General features: G+C 42.7%; 1 protein-coding gene across 1 annotated transcript in view; it reads left to right on the forward strand.

The window, feature by feature from the left end:
• LOC103353592 (lipid phosphate phosphatase-related protein type 5-like) overlaps nt 1-24,881 on the forward strand; it is a 64,940-nt gene extending 40,059 nt beyond the window's left edge. Inside the window, exons 2-6 of the mRNA XM_008276649.1 lie at nt 9,045-9,165; nt 9,595-9,845; nt 12,530-12,706; nt 13,828-13,958; nt 24,773-24,881. Of these exons, the coding sequence (XP_008274871.1) occupies nt 9,045-9,165; nt 9,595-9,845; nt 12,530-12,706; nt 13,828-13,958; nt 24,773-24,881 (789 nt within the window). The remainder of the gene's footprint in view (nt 1-9,044; nt 9,166-9,594; nt 9,846-12,529; nt 12,707-13,827; nt 13,959-24,772) is intronic.
• Nucleotides 24,882-25,140: the final 259 nt, after the last annotated feature.

Below are 25,140 nucleotides of genomic sequence, written 5' to 3' on the forward strand. Positions count from 1 at the left end.
AGGTTTCAAAATAAAAGCCACGAGACAACACAAATATAAGACAAAAAACCAAATAAAACCTAACACCTGGTACGAGACATGACACAGGGGTAGGGAACCATTATTAAAGCTCAAATTGGCAGGAAAAGATGCGCGAGAATGAGGGCTAGAACCAACATCAGTTTTACTCACCAGGACGCCCTCTCTCACTGGTGAGCCACCCCGTTTAACGGCGCCATACACTGGGCGTTGTAATGTCCTGGTTGTCCACAGTACAGACAGTCTCTGTCACATACATCGCTGGCGTTCAGATTGAGTTAAACAAGCTCGTCCCAGCTGCATGGGTTCCGCCTGCGAGCAACTGGCATCCTCCTGCGACGTCTCCAACTTCAGAGAGGGACAAGGAAGCCAAATCCTTGCCCAATGAAGCCCCCCGCACCCGTGCAACTCTCTCTCGCATGTAAACTATTGTCAGTTTTTATGGATAAAGAGATTAACTCCTCGAGAGAGGTAGGCTCGTCTCGGGAAGCCAACTCATCTTTTAGTTCCTCAGACAAATTTTGAGCAAACAAAGTCTTAAATGCGGGTTCATCCCACTCAGTCAGCCGCTAAAATACGAAAAGTGATAGAAAACTCAGCTGCAGATTGTGAGCCTTGTTTAAGATCAAAGAGCAGACTGAGCACCTCACTCCCTTTAACGGGGTGGTCAAAAATCTTCACTAATTCACTAGTAAAATCATTAAACGAATTGAGGAGGGAAGATTGTCCGTTCCACAGAGAAGTGGCCCACTGCACCGCTCTTCCCCACAACAGATTAACACAAAAGGCTATTTTAGCTTTATCATTAGGGTAACGGGCTGGCTGTAAATCAAATACTGACGTACAATTTAGCAAGAATAAGGTTCTGGTGTGGGAACCCGAGGTTCGGAAAGAGGAGAAGGTGCAACGGGAACAGAAGGGCTACTCACCGGGGGGGGTGCGCTAGCGCTGTGGCTCGGCGCAGAGACCTCTGGTTCATCTGGACCGACAGCTACATCACACTGTGAGATAGTTCTGGAAGTGAGTCCATAACTCTCACCAACATGTGCTCATGCTTTCCGAGAAGAATCCCTTGAGAACTGATTGCTTCCTTTAAGGTGTCAGGGGTCGCTGGGTCCATGGTGGCCAGACGATTCTGTTAGGAGAAACTCCACTAGGCTGTGGAGGCTCTGGGGTAGCGACGGAAACGAGAGGCAAGGATTAACAATCAGGAACAAACAACTCGAGATCTAGAAAAACAGTTCTTTGACTGCTCTACTGCTCGAAGCAGAGTGAATCGTCTGGCGCGACAGTGCAGGAAGAAACTGGCTTAAAAGCAGCGCTGATTGCAACAGGAGACAGGTGCAGTGAATTAACGAGCGAGTCCTCCTTAGCCATGGCTCCGCCCAGCCTGAAAAAACATGCACAGCACATACAGCAGAAAAAAACAAGCAATAAACTGCCACACACTACTAGAACCCCAACACTTTCCTTTAGCCCTTTTTTTCATTTCTACTGAAATATACAACCCTATGTATTTCAGGCATGCCTCTCTTTGTTTCGTGTTGCTCTGCCAGGTGTTCTGTTGTTTGATGTTAGTGAATTGAAATAAATTTGCTTCCTTTAGTTCACATGCATTTTTCTGTATGTGTGCCCTTGTGCTTGTGTGAAAACAGTGATGTCAAAAAGGTAATGGCATCTATGGATTGCAGTTGCTTGTCAAAGTGTTAAAAGGCATTAAGTGTTGCTGCTTGGACACATTTCTGTAGTTTCATTCAGCAGACATGAAGTTGTGGTCTGAATTAAAGCAGGCAGACAGAGAGCCACACTGCTGATTGGTGTCGTGTTTGATTTCAAACCAACTGTTCACTGTGATTACCCAGAGTCTAAATGTCAGTAATTACTATAAATGACAGTAAAAACTGTGTTTTAAATATATTTTGCTTAACCTCAGTTTTGCATCTATTTCTTGTCACAAGACATACACAGCACATCTGTTCAGTTGTATGACTCTAAAATTTCTGATCCCAGTGTAGTGTTTCAAGCTTTAAAATATGCATGATTGAAATAAGCAATATATATGTATACCTGTGAAAATTAGTGCATGGAACACAGATTTAACCTGCATTAATGAATACTTATGGTTACCTTGGGCCAGCACAAGTAGTAAACATAGTTTGGGCATATTACCAACTAAGTTGTTGGCAAACATGCTCGCACACAGTTGCCTATTTACACATTTAGTAGCAACATTAGCATTCATTTTTAATGATACTGGTGTCCCTGTCTCCACCAGTTCCTGTGGGAAATATCTGCCTTTTCATCAGCGCAATGCCCCACTGTGTTCATCAGCCAGGTGCTAACTGTGTGTCTGCTGTTTGGTGCCAAGCAGGTAGCATTTATTTGAGCTTTTACTGGTAAAAAAACAAAAAAACAGCTCCACTGCTTCTAGAAACTTTGCTTCGACAAGAGTAACGAGATTGAAACAAAACAGTAAAGATATGAAAACATGAGCTGAAAGATGTCCATAGACCATTTTTGTGTATCTTTGGCTACACCATGCTTTGAGTCATTGTGTTGCTGGAAAATAAATCTTTTCCTAAGTGGCAGTTCTCAAACAGACTGCATCAGGTTCTCTTCAAGGATTTCCCAATAATTTTCTGCATTCAGTTTATCCTTTACCCTTACAAACCTGTCACACCTGCTGCTGTGAAGCATCCTCACATCATGATGTTGCCACTGCCATGCTTCAAATTGAGGTTACACAATCACTTATTTTACATTTCAGATTTTTAATTAACTGACATTACTTTTTTTTTTTTAAGTTTTTTTTTTTTTTTTGCAAATGTTTGTTTAAAAATAAGCCAAATTAAATTGACCATGATTCAATGTTGAAAAACAATGAAAAAGGACAACTTCCAAGGAAGGTGATGCTTTCTCTAGATACAGTTGGTCTATATCTGAGTGTATGCAGACTCCACTCAGATTCCAGTGACACATTAGTAAAATGTTTGTTGAAAAGTAAACGGATAGGAAGCATATTCCATGCATGTGATTTAGTGCCTCTTACACTTGATTAAAATGGCACAGACATGTCGAGGTATGCATGAACTTCATGAATTTAGGCAATTTGCTTAGTAGAAAATTGATTATGAGTGTTTCTTCAAATTAACCAGTCACAATGGAAGTCTGTTAAATAACTGTAAGCCTTAGCATTAGTAGCTTGTAAGTGAAGAAAAAAAATATTTTAGCATTCTGTGTATTTATTGCATGAATATTGATTACCAAGCAGAGACTTTTGAATTACATGCTGTTGGAGTGAAGCAAATTTGCTTCATTTTATTTCTGTCATCGAACATTTACTGTGACTAAAATGGATGCACTGTGAAGCAGCAAGAAGGAGCTTTTCAGTGCAGTCAGTACGAAAAAAGATTAGTATTGAAACGAGATACTTTTGAATACACGGCTGTGCTAGAATTGCAGAATGTAACAATTGAGTGGGAGCCCAACAACATCGAATGTCGATGTGAACACAGTGCTTGGGAGCAGCTGAAAAAAGTAACTGAGCGAATGATAAAGGAGTGGACATGGCAACCACTTCACTAATAGGGATGTAGCCTTCATTCTGCATCACAGTGAAAAACAGAACATGGCAGAGAAAAAGTAACAAGACCATTGAGTGTCTGATGTTCTTATCTGTGGCTGCTGCTTTATAAGACAGAATACACTATCTAAATCAATGAACGGCACTGCTGTCACACCTGAAATGAATAATTCATTTAAATGTAAACTCTCAGTGCATATTTCAACATGCCTTCAACACCAGGAGCTTCCATTTTATTAACCAACATCTGCAGATATGCACATCACAAATGTCTTTCTTCCTACATACCCTCCAGTCTCTCTGAATTTGATTCCTTTGGTTTGATGTTGCCTTCAAGGAATCATCAAAAAGCTCCGGCTCCAAGGAGAACATGATGTGAGAAGCATGAAAGTTCACTTTTTTTCGAAACATTGTTTTTGTCACAGTGCAACCTGACAAGGTAGTCAATGTTTGTCAAAAGCAAATGATAGAGATGGACTAATGTACGTGACAGACGCTTCTAAAGCTTGAATGGCAAATCTGTATCATTATGCACTGAGTAATATTGTTTCTATCCCTGTTTGCTGCCTGGAGAAGCTGTGCAGACTTACCATAAAGACAATAATTGGTGAAATTTAATAATTAACAATAGACAGCATCAAAATTTAGTCAAAATAGAACAAGCATTTTCGTGGTTCACTCAAATCATAAGTCTTTTTTAAGTCTTACATCTCATTTGCTGTAATAAATAGAATCAAACTAAATGTCACCACATTAGAGGAATCTTTGTAAATATCTGACTGCAGCTCTCCTATCCAGATTTTTCTCAAGTTTAAAATTTTGCAGATCTTCCATGCTTTAAAGACACTTTAACTGCATATCACTGTATTTTGGCCTTTGTGTATGTATGTGAATGTGCTGCAGCCAGTCAGTGCATATGATTGTTTATAAGGTCTGTGGCTTCAGCAGTCGTGCTGGTTAAACATCCTGCCACCCTGCAGAGATGGCTTCCTTTTTGTGGTTATGCTGACAGTAGCTTTAGAACTCTTGGATTGTACGCATCTTCCTTCTTGTGAAGCACACAAGCGGCAAACTTCCTTGAGTTGTTATAAAAACAAAAACACATGTTTTATCTAGATTCCACAGACAGCTGCTGAAGCCATTATGGCAACTGAAAATTTGGCCTTTGATGGTTTTAGGTTTCACAAACAAATGACAACAACACTATTTAGAAGTCTTTATGTCTTCTCTGCCTTTTTGGCTGCTATCTTTCATCAGTGGCTGCTGTTCCCCCCACTCCTTATCTTCATGTTGTCAGGGAATGGTGGTTTGTGGGGCCCCTGTGTTTATGTTCTCCTCCAGGCGTCCACCAGAGGGCGTCCTGGAGGAACTTTACCCTTCCGTGACTGATTCCCCGCAGGTGTGTGGTCTACACACCTGCGATTCATTTGGCTCGTCACTCTGTGGATAAGAGGACTTGTCACCGTGCACTCTGGGCCTGAGTGTTAACCAGCATGGTCACTTCAAGCCTCCCTCCCAAGTTTTTTCCCGTGTTTCCATCCAAGTTTTCTTCCGAGCTTCCCTTCGTGCCTCCCTCCGTGCTTCAGTGTAACTGCCTGGACCATCAGCTCATAACCGGTACCACCCCCGCTTTGTTTTTCAACCTCATCATTGCATGTTCAGTTTCTGCAATAAACCTCATTTCTCTAATTCCACCTCTCCCGAGTGTTGTTTCTGCATTTGGGTCAAGCAGTCTAACTAATCCCATGACACATGTTCTCATTCACTTCACACATGTAACACCCAAGAATACTTTTGTTTTGACATGAAACACACTGAGAGCACACATCGGTCTTATACCAAAGTTAGGCTAGATAATATTCTGTCATAGAAATGCTTCCTTTTTAAGATGGTTTGAATTTTGCACCCTGAGTATATAGTCACCTCTCTACAGATGTTTCTGCCACAACCATAAGTTCTGATTCAATTTTATACCACACCTAACTCCAGTTCAAAGAATCAATAGATTACAGCTTTTATTTCTTGTAGCCCAAAGTACTACAACAACCTCTGTGGAAATCTGACGGCTGCAGCAACCATAAGTTTGAAGCTATGCTCAAGAAAGCCCCCCTTTATAGGGGGAATCAAGCCTCTCACTCTAGCACCAACAGAGTTAATGTCAGGGCACCAAGTCTGACTGACTGCCTCTCCCTGATCCAGTGTACTTATACTATTACATAAGCATGTGCACAGAATGTGTTGCAGCTAGCTCATTGGTTCCTCCGTGTCCTTGGGCCTTCTTCCACCATCTTGTAGGTGCAGAAACTTGCCACTCAGCACCCAACTGTTGAGCACCTTCAGTTTCTCCCTCCTGCAGATACCTGCTTGTGCCAGAGAAATATACACAAGCCAACAAATTCTGTTTCTACCTACGTTTTCTCATGCTGCAATTGTTTACAAGTTATGTTGATTATGCCTTAAGATAATAAGAGATTAAGACAATAACAGATTAAAACATGAATATAAAATATTTGATCGTAACAAAATCAACATGGCAACGTGAAATCTGCCAGAGCACATGTCAAGTCAGTGCAAAAGTGTACATTTGTAGTCTACTCTTCATTTTATTATCAGTACCAGCATGCAGTTTCAACAACCAAACATTAACCTGGGTCGCATTCAACTCTGGCAACCATTCATCAAGTTATTCTTTTAACCTTTCAGTTGTACTTCGGGTGAGAGCGTTTCATCACTGGCAGAGGGTGACGGGATTCTGAAGCCGCTTAGAGGTAGATATGTGCAACACATAATCCAGCTGTCTCGTTTTTGGCACCCACCAGCTCTGCCAAAGTGCCTGCAGCAAGATACTAAACCTCCAACAGCTCCAAGAAAAATGATTTATGGCTGACACACCACAGAACCATCATAGTCAAATGTGTGTGAGAAAAATTTTGAAGCAGGTCCAAGATAACAGGAGCTGCACCTTATCTTTCGTGACATTTTCTGACGGCCCGTGTGCTGTAGCCGTACGGGCGGACCCGAAGGAAAAGGGGAGGCAGGAGAAACAGGTTACAAAGAATAGGTTTATTAATAAAGGTGAGGGAGTGGAGGTCACCAAGAGGAGGAATCTGGTGCAGGAGTGCCAGTCGAGGGGGTGCGGGGGGTTGGGGGGGTCGTCCGTGCTGAGATCCGTGAGGGGAGTGCCGCTGAGGTTGTGCTGGGGAGGGAGGCGTGGAGGGGGATTCCGAGGACGGTGCGTGCAGAAACGGTGCTCAGGGGACGGTGCTCGTGGTCAATCCTTCCCAATGGAGGTTTTTCCCGGAGTTGGTGCTCGAAGAGGGGTACTTCTCGTGAGGGTGCTCGTAGCTGTGAATTCCGTAGTGAGGCCGGTGGGCGATAAGGCTGGTGTGGCAAGTGGAGCGCTGGAGGCTGGAGCCGAAGGGGGGCGCTGGAGGCACACTAAGAAAACACGAATTACTCGAAACTCGAAAAACACAAACTTAGCTAGAGGCTCAACAAAGTGTAGCAGCTAAGCGGCCTGACTGTACCACTAAGGATGCATCACAATCATCTGGCACTGGAGTTCTGTGAGACACTCGTATTTGAGGTACTCCGCTGATGAGCTGATGAGCCACAGCTGTCAGTGTGAGAGTGTCCCTCTCCGACTTGGCTCCGCCCAGCCTGCACAGAAAAAACCACACGCCCATCAAAAAACACAGACACAGGAGGCAGAGAAAGCCAAAACGCAAAACATGCTCCATAACCCTCACAATTTTCTGACGAATGAATCAAAATTTTCTTTGTCAATTATTTAACTTTTCCTTGCCAAAATGGAAAGTTTGCAACAACAAAAAAAATTACACAGACTTGGTTTCTCTCTGTAGAGTTTGTGCAATCTGGCCTGTTGAAAAGAAAACCACCAATGCACATCCTCTTCAAATTTCAATCAGTGTTGTGTGGCTGGTGGCTTTTTTCATGTTTGTCGTGGGCCCCAGTTTTTCCATAATGTCCCTGAAACATGCTGCTTCTGGGATGTCAAGTATACTAGTATTACTTGTAGCACAAATGTTGGAATTCTTTGACAGCCTTTACAACAACAAACAAATCAGTGTAGTTCAGGGTGTACTATCAACATATGGCTGCCATGAGTAGCTCAGCAAGTGAGGGTAAAAACATCAGGACTGCTGGGAAAGAGAATGAATAGCAAAATTGTCTGTGACTGTATACAAACAAAATAAAACATCTTGAACTCTTTCAATCTTTTGTCAGGCAAAATTTATTTTGCAGAATTTTGCTTGATGAAGGCCTGAAACCTTGTAAACGAAGTGATCAATAGTCTCACTCTCTTGAGTACTCTGTGGTAAGTGTCATTCTGAATGCATGCAAAAGTTTGAGGGTGTGCATGAGGCTTCAGAATCAACATCCTTTCTGGTAACAGCATTTTAAGAAACCCCAAACCTCTTCCCTTACCACACGTGGCATTGATGTTGCATAGCTTCGCAGCACTCAGATCGCTTCATACTCCAATGTCTTAATTTATGCTGACACACAGTCTACAATGCTCACTGAACCTTCCATTGGGGGTTCTTAGCCCGTAACATCAGCGCTGGTGTAAACCTCAGCCTTCATCTGTCACACCGAGGGCAGAGAGCTTTGGTGCATTAGTATCGTCCCACGGTACTGGCTCAGGGCCATGCATATTGTATGAGCATGTAACCTACATCTATCCACACTGCTGTCAGCCGAGGTTCCCTGATCAGACAAGTTCAGTATGCAGAGTGTAATGGTGTCCAGGAATGTGTAGCGTGGTGTTTAGTCAATTTATTCCCTTGTCAAAAGAGATCAAGGTCCTGCTGATTTTAAACTCCTAAAACTGTTTCTCAAATGGCTGCCAGAAGTCTGGGGTGTGTGCTCCTCAAATGGGCATTCGAAATGGTTTGAGGCTGAAACAGTAAAATTATAATGGAGGTTTTATGAGGTGTGATGAGGGTGAGCTAAAACATTAGCGAATATATTTCAAATATTTCAAGAAAATAGTTTAAGATAGTTTTTGATTCGTGTTATCTTGCAAAATCAATGTTCATTTTTGCAGTTATTAACTTGCATTATAAATCAAACTGCAGTCATGATTTCATGGAGCTGCAGTGAAGTGTGTACTGAAAAAAAAAGTGAAATAGAGAGATAAAAGGTCTGTGAGACATTGAGGTCAACAAACTCCCACTAATGACAGAGAATGGGAGGTGTTAATGTTGGGATTTACTAAGGCAGCGTAAAATCAGCCAAATGGTGAGGGAAATTTTAATCATCGCAAGGCTGAGGGAGGAACACTCATGAATAATTTTACTGTGCACCATATTTAACTGACAGAATATTCTGTAAAGCTGATCAATCATTAACCACACAGTTTAAGCTTTCTGTTTGACAAAAATGTTTGTGGTTTCTCTCCTTCTTCTTTTTGTCTCAGATTCTGATTGGGGAAGTGACCAGTTTCTTTGTGAAGACGGAAGGAGCTCAGGAGAAGACCATAGTGACCGCTGACTGCTGCTATTTCAACCCTCTCCTCCGTCGGATCGTACGTTTTCTGGGTCAGTCATAGTGCTAAAGATCAGAGTTTCTTCAGTTTTGACTAATAGAGCCTCTGTACACTGGGACTAAGCCTCATTAAGACTTTCACCACTACGCCTCAGTGATACAGTATGAAGCGTAAACAAGAAAAGCCCTTGTCCTCAGTATGGGTCTCCTGTGGGCCAATTTCCATTGGCCTTCTTTTCATGTCCCGTTCTGTTGATGCTTTGTGATCTTTTTCAACTTGTCTGTATGCTAGATTGAAGTCATAAAACATAAAAGCAAAGGCTATGCCTTTCTGGCCTTTGGCTCTCACACAGACAACAGTCAGCAACAACAATATGATTCCCGTTTAAGTGCTTGTCTCTGACTCTGCACCATCAATGACTTTAAATTCATGTATATATCTGTACAATCCCTCTCATTTACTCTCTCTCTTTTACACTCAGGTGTCTACTCCTTTGGCCTATTCACCACCACCATCTTTGCGAATGCCGGTCAAGTGGTGACAGGAAACCAGACACCTCATTTCCTGTCTGCCTGCAAGCCAAACTACACAGCTCTGGGCTGCCAGTCTCCACTGCAGTACATCACAGACCGCCGAGCCTGCACAGGGAACCCATACCTGGTGGTGTCCGCTCGCAAATCCTTCCCCTCCAAAGACGCAGCACTCAGCTTTTATTCAGCTATATACACAGTGGTAGGAAACCTTCAGACATGAAATATGAACACCTTGTGTATGTGGATGCTTTGTTTAATTAGTGAAGCCATAATACTAATACTACTACTAATAATGATGATAATACTCTTTCTTTATATGGCATTTATCAAAATAAAGTTATATAGTGCTTCACAAAACTTAATAAAGAACACAGAAACCATAGCAAGAGACCAACTCATGGGGAGATTTTGGGGCCAATGCCAATAATATCTCAGAAAACGAAAAATTCTGATAACAATATACTTTATACAAATAAATAAGTAAAATGTAAAATGAGCTGGAATCAAGCTAGTTGTCTATTTTACAGTATATTCTATTCTAAATAGCTTAATATTCATGATGGATTTTGGAATTAGGATATTTAGGAAAATCTAAAATAACATCTGATCTTCTCTCCACTAAACATTGTAGTCTCTACTATACCAAGCCAGCTATGAAATAACGGTCACCAACAGCAAATAATGGTTCGCTATTGCTGAGTAATGCGAAACCAAACTTTTAAATTTTCACTTTTGTAAATGCAGTCACTGGAATTGTTCTGTTTGGAAGGCGTAATAAACTGCAAGTCCTGAGCAACTCATGTATAACGTAATATTAGAATTAGTAAGACTCTTATTAAATTTATATTGTATAAAGAGAGTGGGTTTAGATGCTAACACATTAGCTTCCACTCAACTGAGAAGTTATGAAAGCTACTTGCTAGCTAGGTAATATAGCATGTTAGCAAAAGTATGAGTAACATGAAGGTTTTCAAAGGGACTAAATGATGAGGACATTGTTTATTACTTATTTTTTACTGCAGCATTGCATCTCACCAACTAGGTGACAAGGTGGCATGAAGTCAGCACTCAGCAGACTATTAAATTAGATTTCATGCTAACCTTTTAATCTGGTACGTAGACTTTATTGTCAAGCTATGGCTAACTAGCTACGTTGCTAACATAGCCAACAGATACAAGTGCAAGTGACATGACAGTAATCCTGAAAAGATGAAATGATAGGTTTGTTTTTTCTTATTAATCTTCCATCAATGTATTTCACAAATCTAATTTGTTGGTGAAGACACCACCAGACTCTGCACCACCATCTGCTCAGCCATGATATGTATTCTGCCTGCTGTATGTGCTACTGAGATTTTGACCAACAATGGAGTCAGAGTGCTCTCTGCTGGATAAACTACATGATAACACCATTTTTTACTGATGCCAAGCCTCTTTTTTTGGCGTTACATCCTTTTAAATTAACTTTCATATTGTATAACATAGATTTTGATACCAATATATCTGTGATAGGCCTAATTTGGCTGATAAATCAGCTGGGCTCTAATAAAAACACACACAAAAAAACCCAACTGTAAAAATAGAATTAGCACACAGTAGAGTATAAAGGGGTTTATAAGTTGTGACTGAGTGATTTAGTAATGGTTAGTGTCATTCACATTACATGAATTAATTACATGGATACCTTCTAAGTTGTCATATTTTTTAAAATCCCTTTAGCTGGTCAAAACACAACACACAACTCATGCCTAAGGGTTTTCCTAATCAGTGGCTGAAAGCGGATTTGTATAAGCTATGATTTATAAAAATTAAATTCCCCTTAGGTATAACTTGTCAACCCATACTGCAGCCTAAAATTACAAGAGGACTGAAATCACACAACATTCTATTAAAAAGAAGGAACGTTCTAAGTGCTGTCTTTGAACTGACCGCTACCTGCTTCACAGCTGTTATTAAGGAACAATTCCTTATAAGGTCAGGTACTATTAAATACTTTTTTTTTTTTTTTTAAAGCAACAGAACTTTATTAATTTTTTTATTATTGTTTTTTCCCCAGTCGTTTTCCAGCACATGTTCATGAAACTGTGCAATCTACATGAGAAAAAACAAACATTTAAATTTGTAATCAATGATAATTACTACAACAAATAAAACTGTCTGTCCCCCTCTCATATTAAACAAATAACATAAACCTTCCCTGTACAGCCTGCCAAGACTCTCAACAACCTTTAGAGGCACGTGCACAAATAAAAACACACAAACATACACATTACTCAACTTGTCATATCAATTATTTTACTGCTGTTCTTTCATCCCCTGAGAATCTGACATTTTGACCTCATATCGACCTGCTGAGATACACATCTGCTTTAAAGTGTTTACACTGATGGTTATCATCTCAGTCTTAACACAAATCCTCTGCAACTTTTCAGGCATTTGTCTGATTTATGTTTTACATCCAGCAAAGTTTGTAATTTCCAAGGGTAAAAGGTGTGCACAACTATAGGCCTGGAAAGTAATAAGGTTTTGCGTTTAGTTTACATTATTTTAGATTTAAGCACCACTGGGGGGAAAAAAAATCATAAGCCTTTGTTCTCTTTTTAATCACACTGCCTTGTTCCTTTCATTTTAGAAGTATTAAACCAATCATGGTGGTGTTAATAAAGTGCTTTTTTCTCTTTTGGTAAAACCCCTCAGCTGCTCTAAAATTACTGCAAAGTATGGTCTCATGTGGCTTAATTAAGCTGTTCAAGCTATTAGTGCAGTTTGTGTGATCTCAGCTGGCTGACTGGGCCTATGATCCAACACCTGGTTTACCTCACGCTGAACACATAACATACCATTTCATGTGCATGTTTGAATAAACATATGTCACACTTCCAGATGTACGTGACCCTGGTGTTCCGGACCAAAGGGACCCGTCTGACGAAGCCCACCTTATGCCTGGTGCTGCTGTCTCTGGCTGTGCTGGTGGGGGTGGTGAGGGTGACCGAACACAGGAACCACTGGAACGACGTCCTAGCTGGATTTGTTACGGGAGGAGCCATTGCTGCATTCCTGGTGAGAAGGAGGGAAGGGAGGTTGGAGGAGGTGATGGATGGGATTTCATTTGAATCCGCAGCTTCCCTCAGCTTTATGGAGCTTGTATTCAGTTTCACTTCAGCTATCCGCCCGCAGCTTTACTGTTTGGGTAGTCTCACATAGGCTGACCACTGACTGTACATAAGGAAGACAAATTGGCTGAATTTACAAGAGCCAAAAGCAGAGATAGCAGTTACTGTCTGCAATAGTGTTACTGTTCTTTTGTTTTGTTCTGTTTTTCTGTCATGACTGAAACTAACCACTGCCTCATTGAGTTGTGTGGAAAAACTGTTATGTGGGTTAATTAAAATAGATATTTTTTCAATTACTGATAACAGCTGAGGAAAAACAAACAAGTGAACAGTCTAGTTGTAGTTATCTCCCCTGTTTGCTTTGCCTCTGTCACTGCAGTTTGCTTTTTTAGCTCCATTTTATGGTCACTTCTAATTTTAAAAAGCTGTTTTTTGGGAAATTGTACCTTCTGTGGCATATGTGCTTTTTCAATAGTAAAGTCAGGTTCAGATATTACGTCAGCTTTGACCGAATGTGTTCCACTGCATTTTTCATTTGTAGGACAGGATGGTATGATGAAGGGAGAAAGGAAGGGTCAAATTTGTATGAGGGAAGAATACAAAGATAGAGCAGTGTTGGCGTGATGTGGGTGCAGGAGAGATGGTGGGAGCATCGACTGATGAATAAGACTAGAAGGAGTTGTGTGATACAGGACACACTTTTATACCTATGAATGCACAAAAGCATGGACTGTGCTGAATCTTTATTGTGGCACATTCGTATAGCATCATTCGGTCTCAGACCTCTTGGCTTAAATCATTTTTCCAGAAAAACTTCTAGGATCAGTGTTAACTTCAACATAAAAATATTCCCTGTGGCATGCCTCAAAGACTATAGATTTTTTTCATGCCTCCTCCCATAATTCATTCTTTATCCCTCTTACTTTTATCTCTCACTCTCCCCCTTCACTGTTTCCATGCACACTTGGAGCATTTCATGCACTATAAATTCATCCATCTGTGTTGTGAAGTGAAGCGTGTCTCTCCTTTCCTTTTTCTGTTACCCCCTTTTTGTCTGCTCTCCATCAGGTGTCGTGCGTAATCAACAATTTCCAGCCAACACAGATAGGGGTGCCAACTCCTCCACCTCCACAGCGTCTAGAGCCCCCCGTCGGGCTGCCTCTCCTCAGCCTGCCTCGTGTGGAGAGTCCACTCGAAAAGTTAAGTGGCCTCCAGGTAAGGGGTGGGGAATAGAAATATTAAAATAATCAACAGAATATAATGCAGTCATGAACAAATGTTTAAATAGACATGTTAAGACGAAGCATATCATGGCTGTCTTGAGTTTCTAATGACTGAATTTTCTACGATGGAATTATTGAAACCCATTTGTCTTTGTCATAAAACACAATCATGCATTTTGGTATTTTTTTCTTGATTTATTATAGGCCTTCTGGAAATACAACAAAATCTGCGCTGTTAAAAAAATAGAGAAACAGCAATGATTATATTTGCTTGTGTCTTGGTAACCGTCAAAAAGCTTCTGACAAGTTTCTGGTTGTATCTTTAACAACTCCTGGCAAAATTGGTACAGTTCAGCAAAAGTTGTTGGCTATCCTGAATAGATTTGTTTCTATATCACAACCCACAGGTTCTTGATGGGGTTTATTTCAGGACTTTGAGGAGACCAGTCTTAAACATTAATTGTAGCCTGATTTAACCATTTGTTTACCACTTTTGATGTGTGTTTGGGGTTACTGTCTTGTTGGAACACCCAGCTAGGGGGTGGTAAGGGCCTTATGCTCTCTCCTCCAAACATATTGCTGGTCATTGTGGCCAAATAGCTCTATTTTTGTTTCATCTGACCACTGAACTTCCTGCCAGAACAGCTTTTCTTTGTCCATGTGATCAACAGCACACTTCAGTCGAGCCTTAAGATGCTGCTTCTGGAGAAAGATTTTCCTTCTTGCACAGCAGCTGCTCAACTCATGGTGATGTAAAACACACTTGACTGTGAAAATTGACACCTGTGTTCCAGCACCTTATAATTCATTGCAGACCTGCTTTTTTGTGATTCTTGGTTGGCTCTTGACCCTCCTGACCAATTTTCTCTCAGATTTGCTTTTTCATTTCTGTGCTGATGTCCTCAGACTTTCCCACTGTAGTGTTTGTGTAATGAGTGTATGATATGGGTTAGGGTTAGGGTTAATTTAAATTGACTCAGAAGAGTCACCAGCTGTAGTCCATTTCTCATGGGAATGTAAGTCATGCCAGTAAGAAAATTTGATTATAGTAAGGGAAAAATATCAAAATCTGCCAACTAAATCACTACCAAACAATTTCTTCACCAATATGTTTGTAAAAGTATGTAATAACATGCCTTCGAGTGTTGAAGTTCAACTCCCATGGGAAACCTTAAAAAAAACCCTGCTCAAGTTAGGGTACCAATAACCGATTGACAAAAAATCGATTTTTAAAAAATCGGGCCTTAAGTAACTTATGAGGGGTCAAATCAGGGTTTTTTCATGGTTCTGAGTTGATTGTTAGCATTTATATTTCACCACAAACACTCCATTGTTGAAAAAGGCCACACTCACATTTACATTTACATACACAGTTGCTTTTATTTCACACACTTATACACCGCTCAAAAAAAATAAAGGGAACACTAAAATAACACATCCTAGATCTCAATGAATGAAATTTTCCAGTTGAAAATCTTTATTCATTACATGGTGGAATGTGTTGAGAACCAAATAACATAAAAATGGTCAATGAAAATCAAAATTATTACCCCATGGAGGCCTGGATTTGGAATGAGGTAGCAGATGTACTCCGGAGGGATCTCCTCCCAGACCAGGGGCCTCATGTACAAAGGGTGCGTACGCACAAAAACTTGGCGTATGCACTTTTCCATGCTCACGTTCAGATGTATCAAGAGTGAAATAATCGTGGAAATGTGTGGTCGGTCCTCCATGTCAAATTCTTGACTGGCGTACGTACATTTCTATTGCTTTTGAGCCGTTGGCAACACTTAGAGGTGATGCTGGGAATGAAAAAATGGAAAAAATAATGGGAAAAAAAGGTCATTCCTCAAAGTGATATGCACATCAGAGAAACTTCGATGTACAACTAACACACCCAGGTGTTTGCAATCAGATGAGTGGATATAAAAGTATGCGTAAAACAGTGCAGAAGATACCGTTAACAACAATGGCAGCTTTGACACTTTTGGAGGATATTACCAATGGAGCAGTGTGAAGAGAACACATTTTCGGAGACCGAGAGAATTTTTTGGCTCAGGATCGTCCTGAGTCAAAAAATCATCTCGGTCCCCGAAAACCCGACTGGCTCATCAGCCGCTTTAGGTTCCCGAGGGCAATCCTCCTGGAACTGTGTGCGGAACTGCGGCCATTACTGGAGCACAACACGGCCAGGAGCCATGTCCTACCTGTGCCCATACAGGTGCTTGTTATATATTGGCGAGTCAGGAGGCTTGCTTTGCATGTGAAACATCACATTTTACTTGGAACCATTACATGCACTGGCTGCATCAGCTCCGGCATACTGCACATACCCAACACACATCACACACCTGCGTGTTTACATACATCAACTTCGGGTGCCTGTTAGGCACTAACCTTAATACATTACATCCCCTTTTTTCACTTTTTTTTTTTTTTTTTTTAAAAACATTCACCAACCATTCCAAACCAAACACTGCAACTGCTTCAAATTTATATCTGTTCTGTCTCTTATGTACTTCAACACATTTTAAACCATGACTCATTAACAAAACAGTTTCATTGTCATGTGAATATAACTCAGTCTCTGTATCTAGACGGCAACCAAACATGTCTACCAGATCTGGTTTGATGTGAAAGCGTTTCAGAGTGTTCATTCTGTATCCCTGTCTTGTCAACAACTGAGTGCTCAGCTGTCTTGTCTGCATATTCCACTCCTGTATCCATGTCTTCCACGACTGAGTCAGTGTTGTGGTTGGAATCAAGTTCCTGTGTAGGTTGAAAAGTTCTCTCCTCTGTTTTAAGCAGATGCTTCCTGTTTCTCCTGTACAGTCCTCCATCAAGTGTACGAACCACATAAGATCGTGGTTGTTCATGTTTTTTCAGGACTACGGCTGGCTGCCACGTCTCCCCTCTTTGCATTCTGACATTATCACCTGCCTGCAGGTCAGACAGCCTCTTAGTTTGTCTGTCAAAGTAAAGTTTTTGCTTCTCTTGCTTGTCTTTCATCTTCCTGCGCACCTGAACAGTTCCATCTGGAGTAAGCAGTGAGGTGGATGTTGGCAGTTTTCCTTTCAGCCGTCCCATAAGCAACTGCGCTGGTGACAGTCCAACACCATCCAGTGGTGTATTGCGATACTCCAACAGTGAAATATAGGGGTCACCCTTTTCACCTTCAGACTTTTTCAGCAGATTTTTTATAGTCTGTACTGATCTTTCTGCCTGGCCATTTGATTGGGTGTAGCCAGGACTAGATGTAATGTGCCTAAATTCCCAGCTTCCTGCAAAGTCTCTGAACTCAGTGCTGGCATACTGTGGACCATTATCTGAGATAACAACATCAGGAATACCATGCCTTGCAAACACTGATTTCAGTGCGCCTATGACACTGCTACTGGTAGTGTCCTTTAACTTCATTATCTCTGGAAACTTAGAGAAATAGTCCACACATAGCAGAAACGCAGATCCTTTGTAATGAAAGAGATCGGTCCCTACTTTCTCCCATGGTCGATCAGGTAGGGGATGTGGGAGTAGTGGCTCTCTTGCATTGCTGTTACGGTTTTCATTGCAAATGGCACACTGAGAAACCACCTCCTCAATGTTTGATGACATGTGTGGCCAATAAAGAATGTCTCTGGCTCTTTCTTTGTACTTAACCATTCCTAAGTGTGACTCGTGGATTTTGTTTAGCGTCTCTTGTCTTAGCTGCTCCGGAACAATGAGCTTCGATGCTTTGAACATCAGCCCAGCTGTGTATGTGATCTCATCCCTGAATGTCCAGTAGGGCTGAATTTCCTTTGGCACTGCACTTTTCTCATTCGGCCATCCCTTGAAAGTGATTTCTTTCAGGAGTTGCATTTCAGGATCCTCTGCTGTTGCTTTTCTGAACTGCTGCAGTTTTTCCTCTGAAATGGGTAGCTGAGGTGTCACCATGTGTACCTCTAGTTCTTTGTCTAGCAGATCCTCCTTTTGCTCATTGAGGTATGCTCGGCTTAATGTGTCTGCAATATGAAGTTCTTTACCTGGGTGATAAGTAGCTGTCAGGTTGTATCTCTGCAGCCTCAGTAGCATCCTTTGCAGTCTCATAGGAGCTTGGTGTAAAGGTTTTTTAAATATGCTCTCAAGTGGCTTGTGGTCGCTCTCAACATGAATGCTTTTTCCATTCCACTGGTGGAATTTTTCACATCCATAAACAATTGCAAGCAACTCTTTTTCTATTTGCGCATACCTGTGCTGACAGTCTGTGAGAGCCCTTGACCCATAAGCTGGAGGTTGTCCAATAACTACACCAATCCCTTCAGAACTGGCATCAACTGACAGCGTGACTGGTTTGTTCACATCATAACACTTCAAAGTTGGAGCATTGGTGACCAGCTGTTTAAGATGTTCAAAACTTTTCTTTTGTTCTTCTTCCCAGTGCCACTCTGTGTCACCTTCAAGCAGCTTTCTTAAAGGGGCACTGATGTCTGATAAGCTTGGCATGAACTTGGCAAGATATTGGATCATTCCCATGAACCTCTGCAGTTCCTGCTTGTTCTCTGGTAGAGGTAGCTGTATCACTGCTCTCACCTTTTCCTCATCTGGTCTCAGTCCACTGCTGCTGAGTTTGTGTCCAATATATTTGATCTCCTTTGTCCTTATAACACACTTGGTCTTGTTGAGCTACAGGTTGTATTCCCTGGCTCTGTCCAACAACTTCTTCAGTCTGTGGTCGTGCTCTTCCATGGAGTCTCCCCACACTAGTCATCAATGATATTTACCACACCTTCTAGTCCTTCAATCATCTGTGCAACAGCCCTTTGGAATACCTCTGGTGCAGGTGAAATCCCAAATGGCAAACGTAGGAATTTGTATCTTCCTATGGGGGTGTTAAACGTGCACAACTTTGAGCTCTCAGCATCAAGTTTTATCTGCCAGAAGCCCTGATTAGCATCTAGTACTGAAAAGTATTTTGCATTTGGCATGCGAGACACTACTTTCTCAACAGTGAGCGATGGATAGTGCTCCCGTTTAATAGCGTGATTTATGTCTTTTGGGTCCATGCAGATACGGATCTTCTTAGGCATGACCACTGTTACCATACTATTGACCCACTCAGTTGGCTCAGTCTGCCTGGCTGTCACTCCCAATTTTTCCATTCGCTGTAGTTCCTCTACTACTCATTCTCTGATTGCTACAGGGACTCTTCTGGGTGCATGCACAGTGGGCATTACTGTGTGGTCAATCTGTATATGGTGCTGACCGGGTAAACATCCTAGTCCATCAAAGAGATCATCATAGTCTTTCAGAATGTCATTTTCCTTTACAACATCATGCATTCTCTTAACTAAGCCTAACTTGACACAAGTGGCTCCTCCCAGTATTGCTGGAACATCTTGTTGTGTGATTTCAAACTCAATCTTGTGTTTTTGTCCTTTGTACTCACATGTTAGAGTTGACTTTCCCACTGGTGCTATCTTTTACCCAAAATATGCAACTAATTTACCTTTAGTCGCTCCAAGTCTGCCTCTAACATTCAGTGCTTTAAATGATTTGAATGACATTGCATTACAGTCTGCACCTGTATCCAGTTTGAAAGTTATCACTGTTATCTGATCATACAGAGAGGGGAATCCCACCTGTCGGCCCTGTTTATACTCATTTGCATATTTAAATTGGGGGTGTGGAGAGAGAGGAGTCTGGTACTCCAACATGTGCGGTCAATTCCACGCTGAGTGAGATGTACAAAGGAAATGTGCTTGGATTCAGGCGTACGCTCACTTTCGTTCATCTGGGGCCTCATGTACAAAGACTTACGTGAATTTCATACTGAAACGTACGCTTCAATCCTGAAAACTGCGCATGCACAAAAAAATACAGATGAACGAAAGTGAGCGTACGCCGGAATCCAAGCACATTTCCTTTGTACATCCCACTCAACGTGGAATTGACCGCACATGTTGGAGTACCAGACTCCTCCCTCTCCACGCCCTCAATTTAAATATGCAAATTAGTATAAACAGGGCCGACAGGTGGGATTCCCCTCTCTGCAGGATCAGATAACAGTAACAAGGATGAACTCACCATGTTTGAGCAGAGAGTCGCCACTATTGTGAGTGACGTTGCTGTCACAGGGGTGGTGGGAGCACACGTAGGTCACTCAGATCACCCCAAGGTCAATATATATGGTGTAACTCACAGATTTATTCACTACACGGGTCATATAATAATCTGCTCGCAGCCAAACAAGATACAGGTTCTTGCGTAATCATGCCAGGATATAAAAGAGGAAATCAAAACTTTGTCTCATGTCAGATTACTCAATTTATTATTTTTTGATAGACAATGAGGCAGGAGAAGACTGTGAGACGCAGTCCCAGCCTCGTATCACAGACCCACAGGATTCCTCCAGCCTCCCCAGCGTCAGCCGATCCTCCAGTCCGCCACAACAGCCAGCTGCTGATGCCGTCCGGGGCGCACATCAACGCATGTCGGGGGAATTAATGTTAGGACAATTAAATGACTTACTCACCGAGAAGCCACCACCGTGCCAGCTTGTAGCCTGTTCTCAACCACACTGTCGGTCAGAATGTGTTTTGATCAAGGCCGCCTCGCAACAACGGTACTTAATTGTATTTGGGCATCACAGATGATCTGTACACTGATTTAATAAAAAATGCCTCCTGTTTACATAAACACATGCATCTTGTGATGGTGCCTCTATAGCAATGTGTGTGCAGTCGACAGCTCCGATTACAACAGGAAAACCAGCCGTAGCTACAAATTGCACTTTTATGTCGCCCTGTTCAACTGTAGTGTGGGAATTTGATATATCTGGCTGACATTCGGATGGTTCCAACCCACACAGCTGGCATGGCTCTGCTCACTGTCGACTGGCACAGTCCCGGTCGGTCGGCCAGCTCCGTCTGAAATGACCCTGTGGCCAGGAAGCCCAGTGTGGTCAGCACCTGTATGGGCACAGGTAGGACATGGCTCCTGGACGTGTTGCGCTCCAATAATGGCCACAGCTCCGCGCACAGTTCTAAGCAAATTGCCCTCGGGAACGTAAAGCGCTGATGATCCAGTCGTCGTCCTGAGGTCTCTGGAAACCCGTTCTCTTGGCACTGCTCCATTGGCAATATCCTCCAACAGCTCCAAAGCTGCCACTGTTGTTAACGGTATCTTCTGCACCATTTTATGTAAACTTTTATATCCGCTCATCTGATTGCAAACACCAAACGCCAGTCAAGAAGTTGGCGTGGAGGACCGCACATTTCCACGTTCATTTCACTCTTGATACATCTGAACGTGAGCGTGGATAAGTGCGTGCGCCAAGTTTTTGTGCGTACACACGCTTTGTACATGAGGCCCCTGGACTTTTTTGTGCGTACGCAGTTTTCAGGATTGAAGCATACGCCAGGTTTCAGTATGAAATCCACAGAAGTCTTTGTACATGAGGCGCCTGGATTAAAACATCAGTCAACTCCTGTGGTGCAACGTGGAGCTGGTGGATGGAACGAGACATGATGTCCCAGATGTGCTCAGTTAGATTCAGGTCTGGAGAACTGACTGGCCAGTCCATAGCATCAATGCCTTCATCATCAGGAACTGCTGACACACTTCAGCCACATGAGGCCTAGCATTGTCATGCATCAGAAGAAACCCAGGGTCCACTGCACCAGCATATGGTCTCACAATGGGTCTGAGGATCTCATCCCGGTACCTAATGTCAGTCAGGGTACATCTGGCTAGCCCATGGAGGGCTGTGGGCCCTCCAAAGAAATGCCTCCCCACACCATTACTGACCCACCACCAAACCGGTCATACTGGAGGATGTTGCATTCAGCAGAACGTTCTCCACAGTGTCTCCAGACTCTGTCACGTCTGTCACATGTACTCAGTGTGAACCTGCTCTCATCCATGAAGAGCACAGGGTGCCAGTGGCCAATCTGCCAATCTTGGTGTTCTCTGGCAAATGCCAATCTCCCTGCACGGTGCTGGGCTGTAAGCACAAGCCCCACTTGTGGACGTGGGGCCCTCATACCACCCTCATGGAGTCTGTTTCTGACAGTTTGAGCAGAAACATGTATATTAGTGGCCTGCTGGAAGTCATTCTGCAGGGCTCTGGCAGTGCTCTAGCAGTGCTCCTCCTGGTCCTCCTGCACAATGGAGGAGGTAGCGTCCTGATGCTGGGTTGTTGCCCTCCTACGGCCCCCTCCACGTCTCCTGGTGTACTGGCCTGTCTCCTCGTATCTCCTCCAGGCTCTGGACACTGTGCTGAGAGACACAGCAAACCTTCTTGCCACAGCTCGCATTGATGTGCCATCCTGGATGGGCTGCACTACCTGAGCAGCTTGTGTGGGTTGTAGATACGCCTCATGCTACCTCTAGGGGTGAAAGCACTGACAAAATGCAAAAGTGACCAAAACATCAGCCAGAAAGGATGAGAACAGAGACATGGTCTGTGATCACCACCTGCAGAACCACTCCTTTATAGGAGTTGTCTTGCTAACTGCCTCTCATTTCACCTGTTGTTTGTTCCATTTGCACAACAGCAGGTGAAAGTGATTCAAAATTAGTGTTGCTTCCTGACTGGACAGGTTGATTTCACAGAAGTGTGATTGACTTGGAGTTACATTATGTTGTTTAGGTGTTCCCTTTTTTTTCAGCAGTGTATAACACAGAGTTATTTCTCATTCACAATGTCAGAAGCTTCAAGAGTCATTGTCTATGTCTTCTTCAGACTCAACATCATGACTGCAGTTTCTACATGTAATGCCTTTACAGATTCCACAGGCCCAGATACATGTGACCCCATTCTTCTTGCAGCTGGAGATGTCCATGGACTCATCCATGTCCCCTGCACATGTTTTCTGCACATGTTTTGTGCAGGGGACATGGATGAGTACATGGACGTCTTCCTTGACACAGAAGCCACCAAAGAGCCAGTGATTCAGGCTGGTAATGTGCTGGTCCAGCACATTTATCATGGCGCAGATACTACATTGGGTGAAATTTGGTACAACCTGTTCTCAAGGAGGGCTGCAAGGTGGCTCGGTGGTTAGCACCGTCGCCTTGCAGCCAGAAGGTCGCCAATTTGCCTCCTGGTGAGGACAGCCGGGATCTTTCTGTGTGGAGTCTCCATGTTCTCCCCGTGCAGCGTGGGTTCTCTCCGGATTCTCCGCCTTCCCCCACCAGTCCAGAAATATGTTAATGTTAATTGGTGATTCTAAATTGTCCGTGCGTGCTTGGTTGTCCGTCTCTAAGTGTAGCCCTGTGATAGACTGGTTACCTATCCAGGTGAACCTGTCTTCACCCTGAGTCAGCTGGGATAGGCTCCAGCCCCCTGCGACCCTAGTGAGATAATGGATGGATGTTCTCAAACCAGAGACTCTAACAGAGGGTGCAGCTGCACAGCATTCACTCTGCAGACCCGGGACTGGATCCTTCTACAGAGCATGTCTCTGAAGTCCAGTGACTATGGATAGACATTAGGTGTGCATGGGTATGAGCCAGTTCCAACACTAGACCCCATGACTCCTGAGGAGCTACTGGAGTTCATGAGCTGTAATTGTCATTCTTCTTGCAACAACTGAAGTTCATGAGCTGTAATTGTCATTCTTCTTGCAGCAACTGAAGTTCATGAGCTGTCACGTGCATCTGGGCCTGTGGAATCTGTGAAGGCATTACATGTAGAAACTGCAGTCATGATGTTGTTGAGTCTGAAGAAGACATAGACAATGACTCTTGAAACTGACACTATGAATGAGAAATAACTCTGAGTGTTATATAAGTATGTGAAATAAAAGCTACTGTAAATGTAAATGTAAAAGTGAGTGTGGCCTTTTTCAACAAAGAAGTGTTTGTGGTGAAATATAAATGCTAAAAATCAACTCAGAATCATGAAAAAAACCCTGATTTGACCCCTCATAAGTTACTGAAGGCCTGATTTTTAAAAATCGATTTTTCATCAATTGGTTATCGGTACCCTAACTTGAGAAGGTTTTTTTCAGGGTTTCCCACGGGAGTTGAACTTCAACATTTTAAGGCATGTTATTACACACCTTAACAAACATATTGGTGAAGAAATTGTTTGGTAACGACTGAGTTGGCAGATTTGTGATAAATTTCATAAAATGCCCTTACTATATAATAAATCTATGAAAGAACCAAAATGCACGATTGTTTTTTTGTGACAGAAACCAATGGGTTTCAATGATTCCATTACTGAACGTTCAGATACAGCGCCCTCCATAATTATTGGCACCCCTGGTTACGATGTGTTAAAATCCTTAAAATAAATTCAATTTTTATTGCAGAAGCATACTCTCACACTGAAAATTGTAGAAAATGTAACCTTCAACTCAACTCAAATGAATTGTTGGCAAAAGGGGGGTTGTACAAAGTATTAACATCAAGGGTGCTAATAATTGTGGCACTACAGAAGCCGAGAGCGGTCATGGTGGCCCCGCTGGTGACTGAGGATGGAATCCCAGGTGTGTGGGAGGTCCCACACACCTGGGATTCCATCCTGGACCGGGCACGAGCGGGCAAACACAAACATCAATTATCTTGTTTTCACGAGAAAACGACTCTTGTTGTCCCTTGTCCTCACTATAAACTTTGTTGTCTCATTGAATCTTAATCTGTCCTAAATGCTTCTTTGTGTCTGATATCTTAGTTTCGTGTGGTTCTCTTTTCTAGAAATCATTACAGTGAATTGCTGTCTCTTATGGTTTCAGTCAAGTCCAGTTGTTCTGATGTTTTTAATAGTCTTACTTCCCTCTCTGTCTCATTTTCGCTGTTCTTAGACTCCAGGGCTACCGTATTCTGAGATCACATGACCATCAGCCAATCCCATCCCCCGCCCCTCCCGATGTGCTCCTCCCCTCAAGGCGTTGCCTCACCAGCGCAGTCTAGACCTGCCCATCGAATGCCCCCCGCCCTGCCCTGCCCACCCTGAAGGACGAAAGCCTCTCCGACGAGTCAAATCTACCCAGGTCTGAACGTCTACCAGTCAAAAGAGACAAACCAGCAACACCTGCACACGGCGAGCTCGGCTGAAACTTGTCATTTGGTGAGGACCAGTGGAAGACAGAGAACCGTCCTTCCTGCCCTGAACTGTCCTGTTTGTCCTCCAAGATGGCCTCCTTTTTCTTTTGGGTGTAAAAGACCCAAT

Source organism: Stegastes partitus, unplaced genomic scaffold, assembly GCF_000690725.1.
Source record: "Stegastes partitus isolate 25-593 unplaced genomic scaffold, Stegastes_partitus-1.0.2 Scaffold3, whole genome shotgun sequence".
Classification (NCBI taxonomy): domain Eukaryota; kingdom Metazoa; phylum Chordata; class Actinopteri; family Pomacentridae; genus Stegastes; species Stegastes partitus.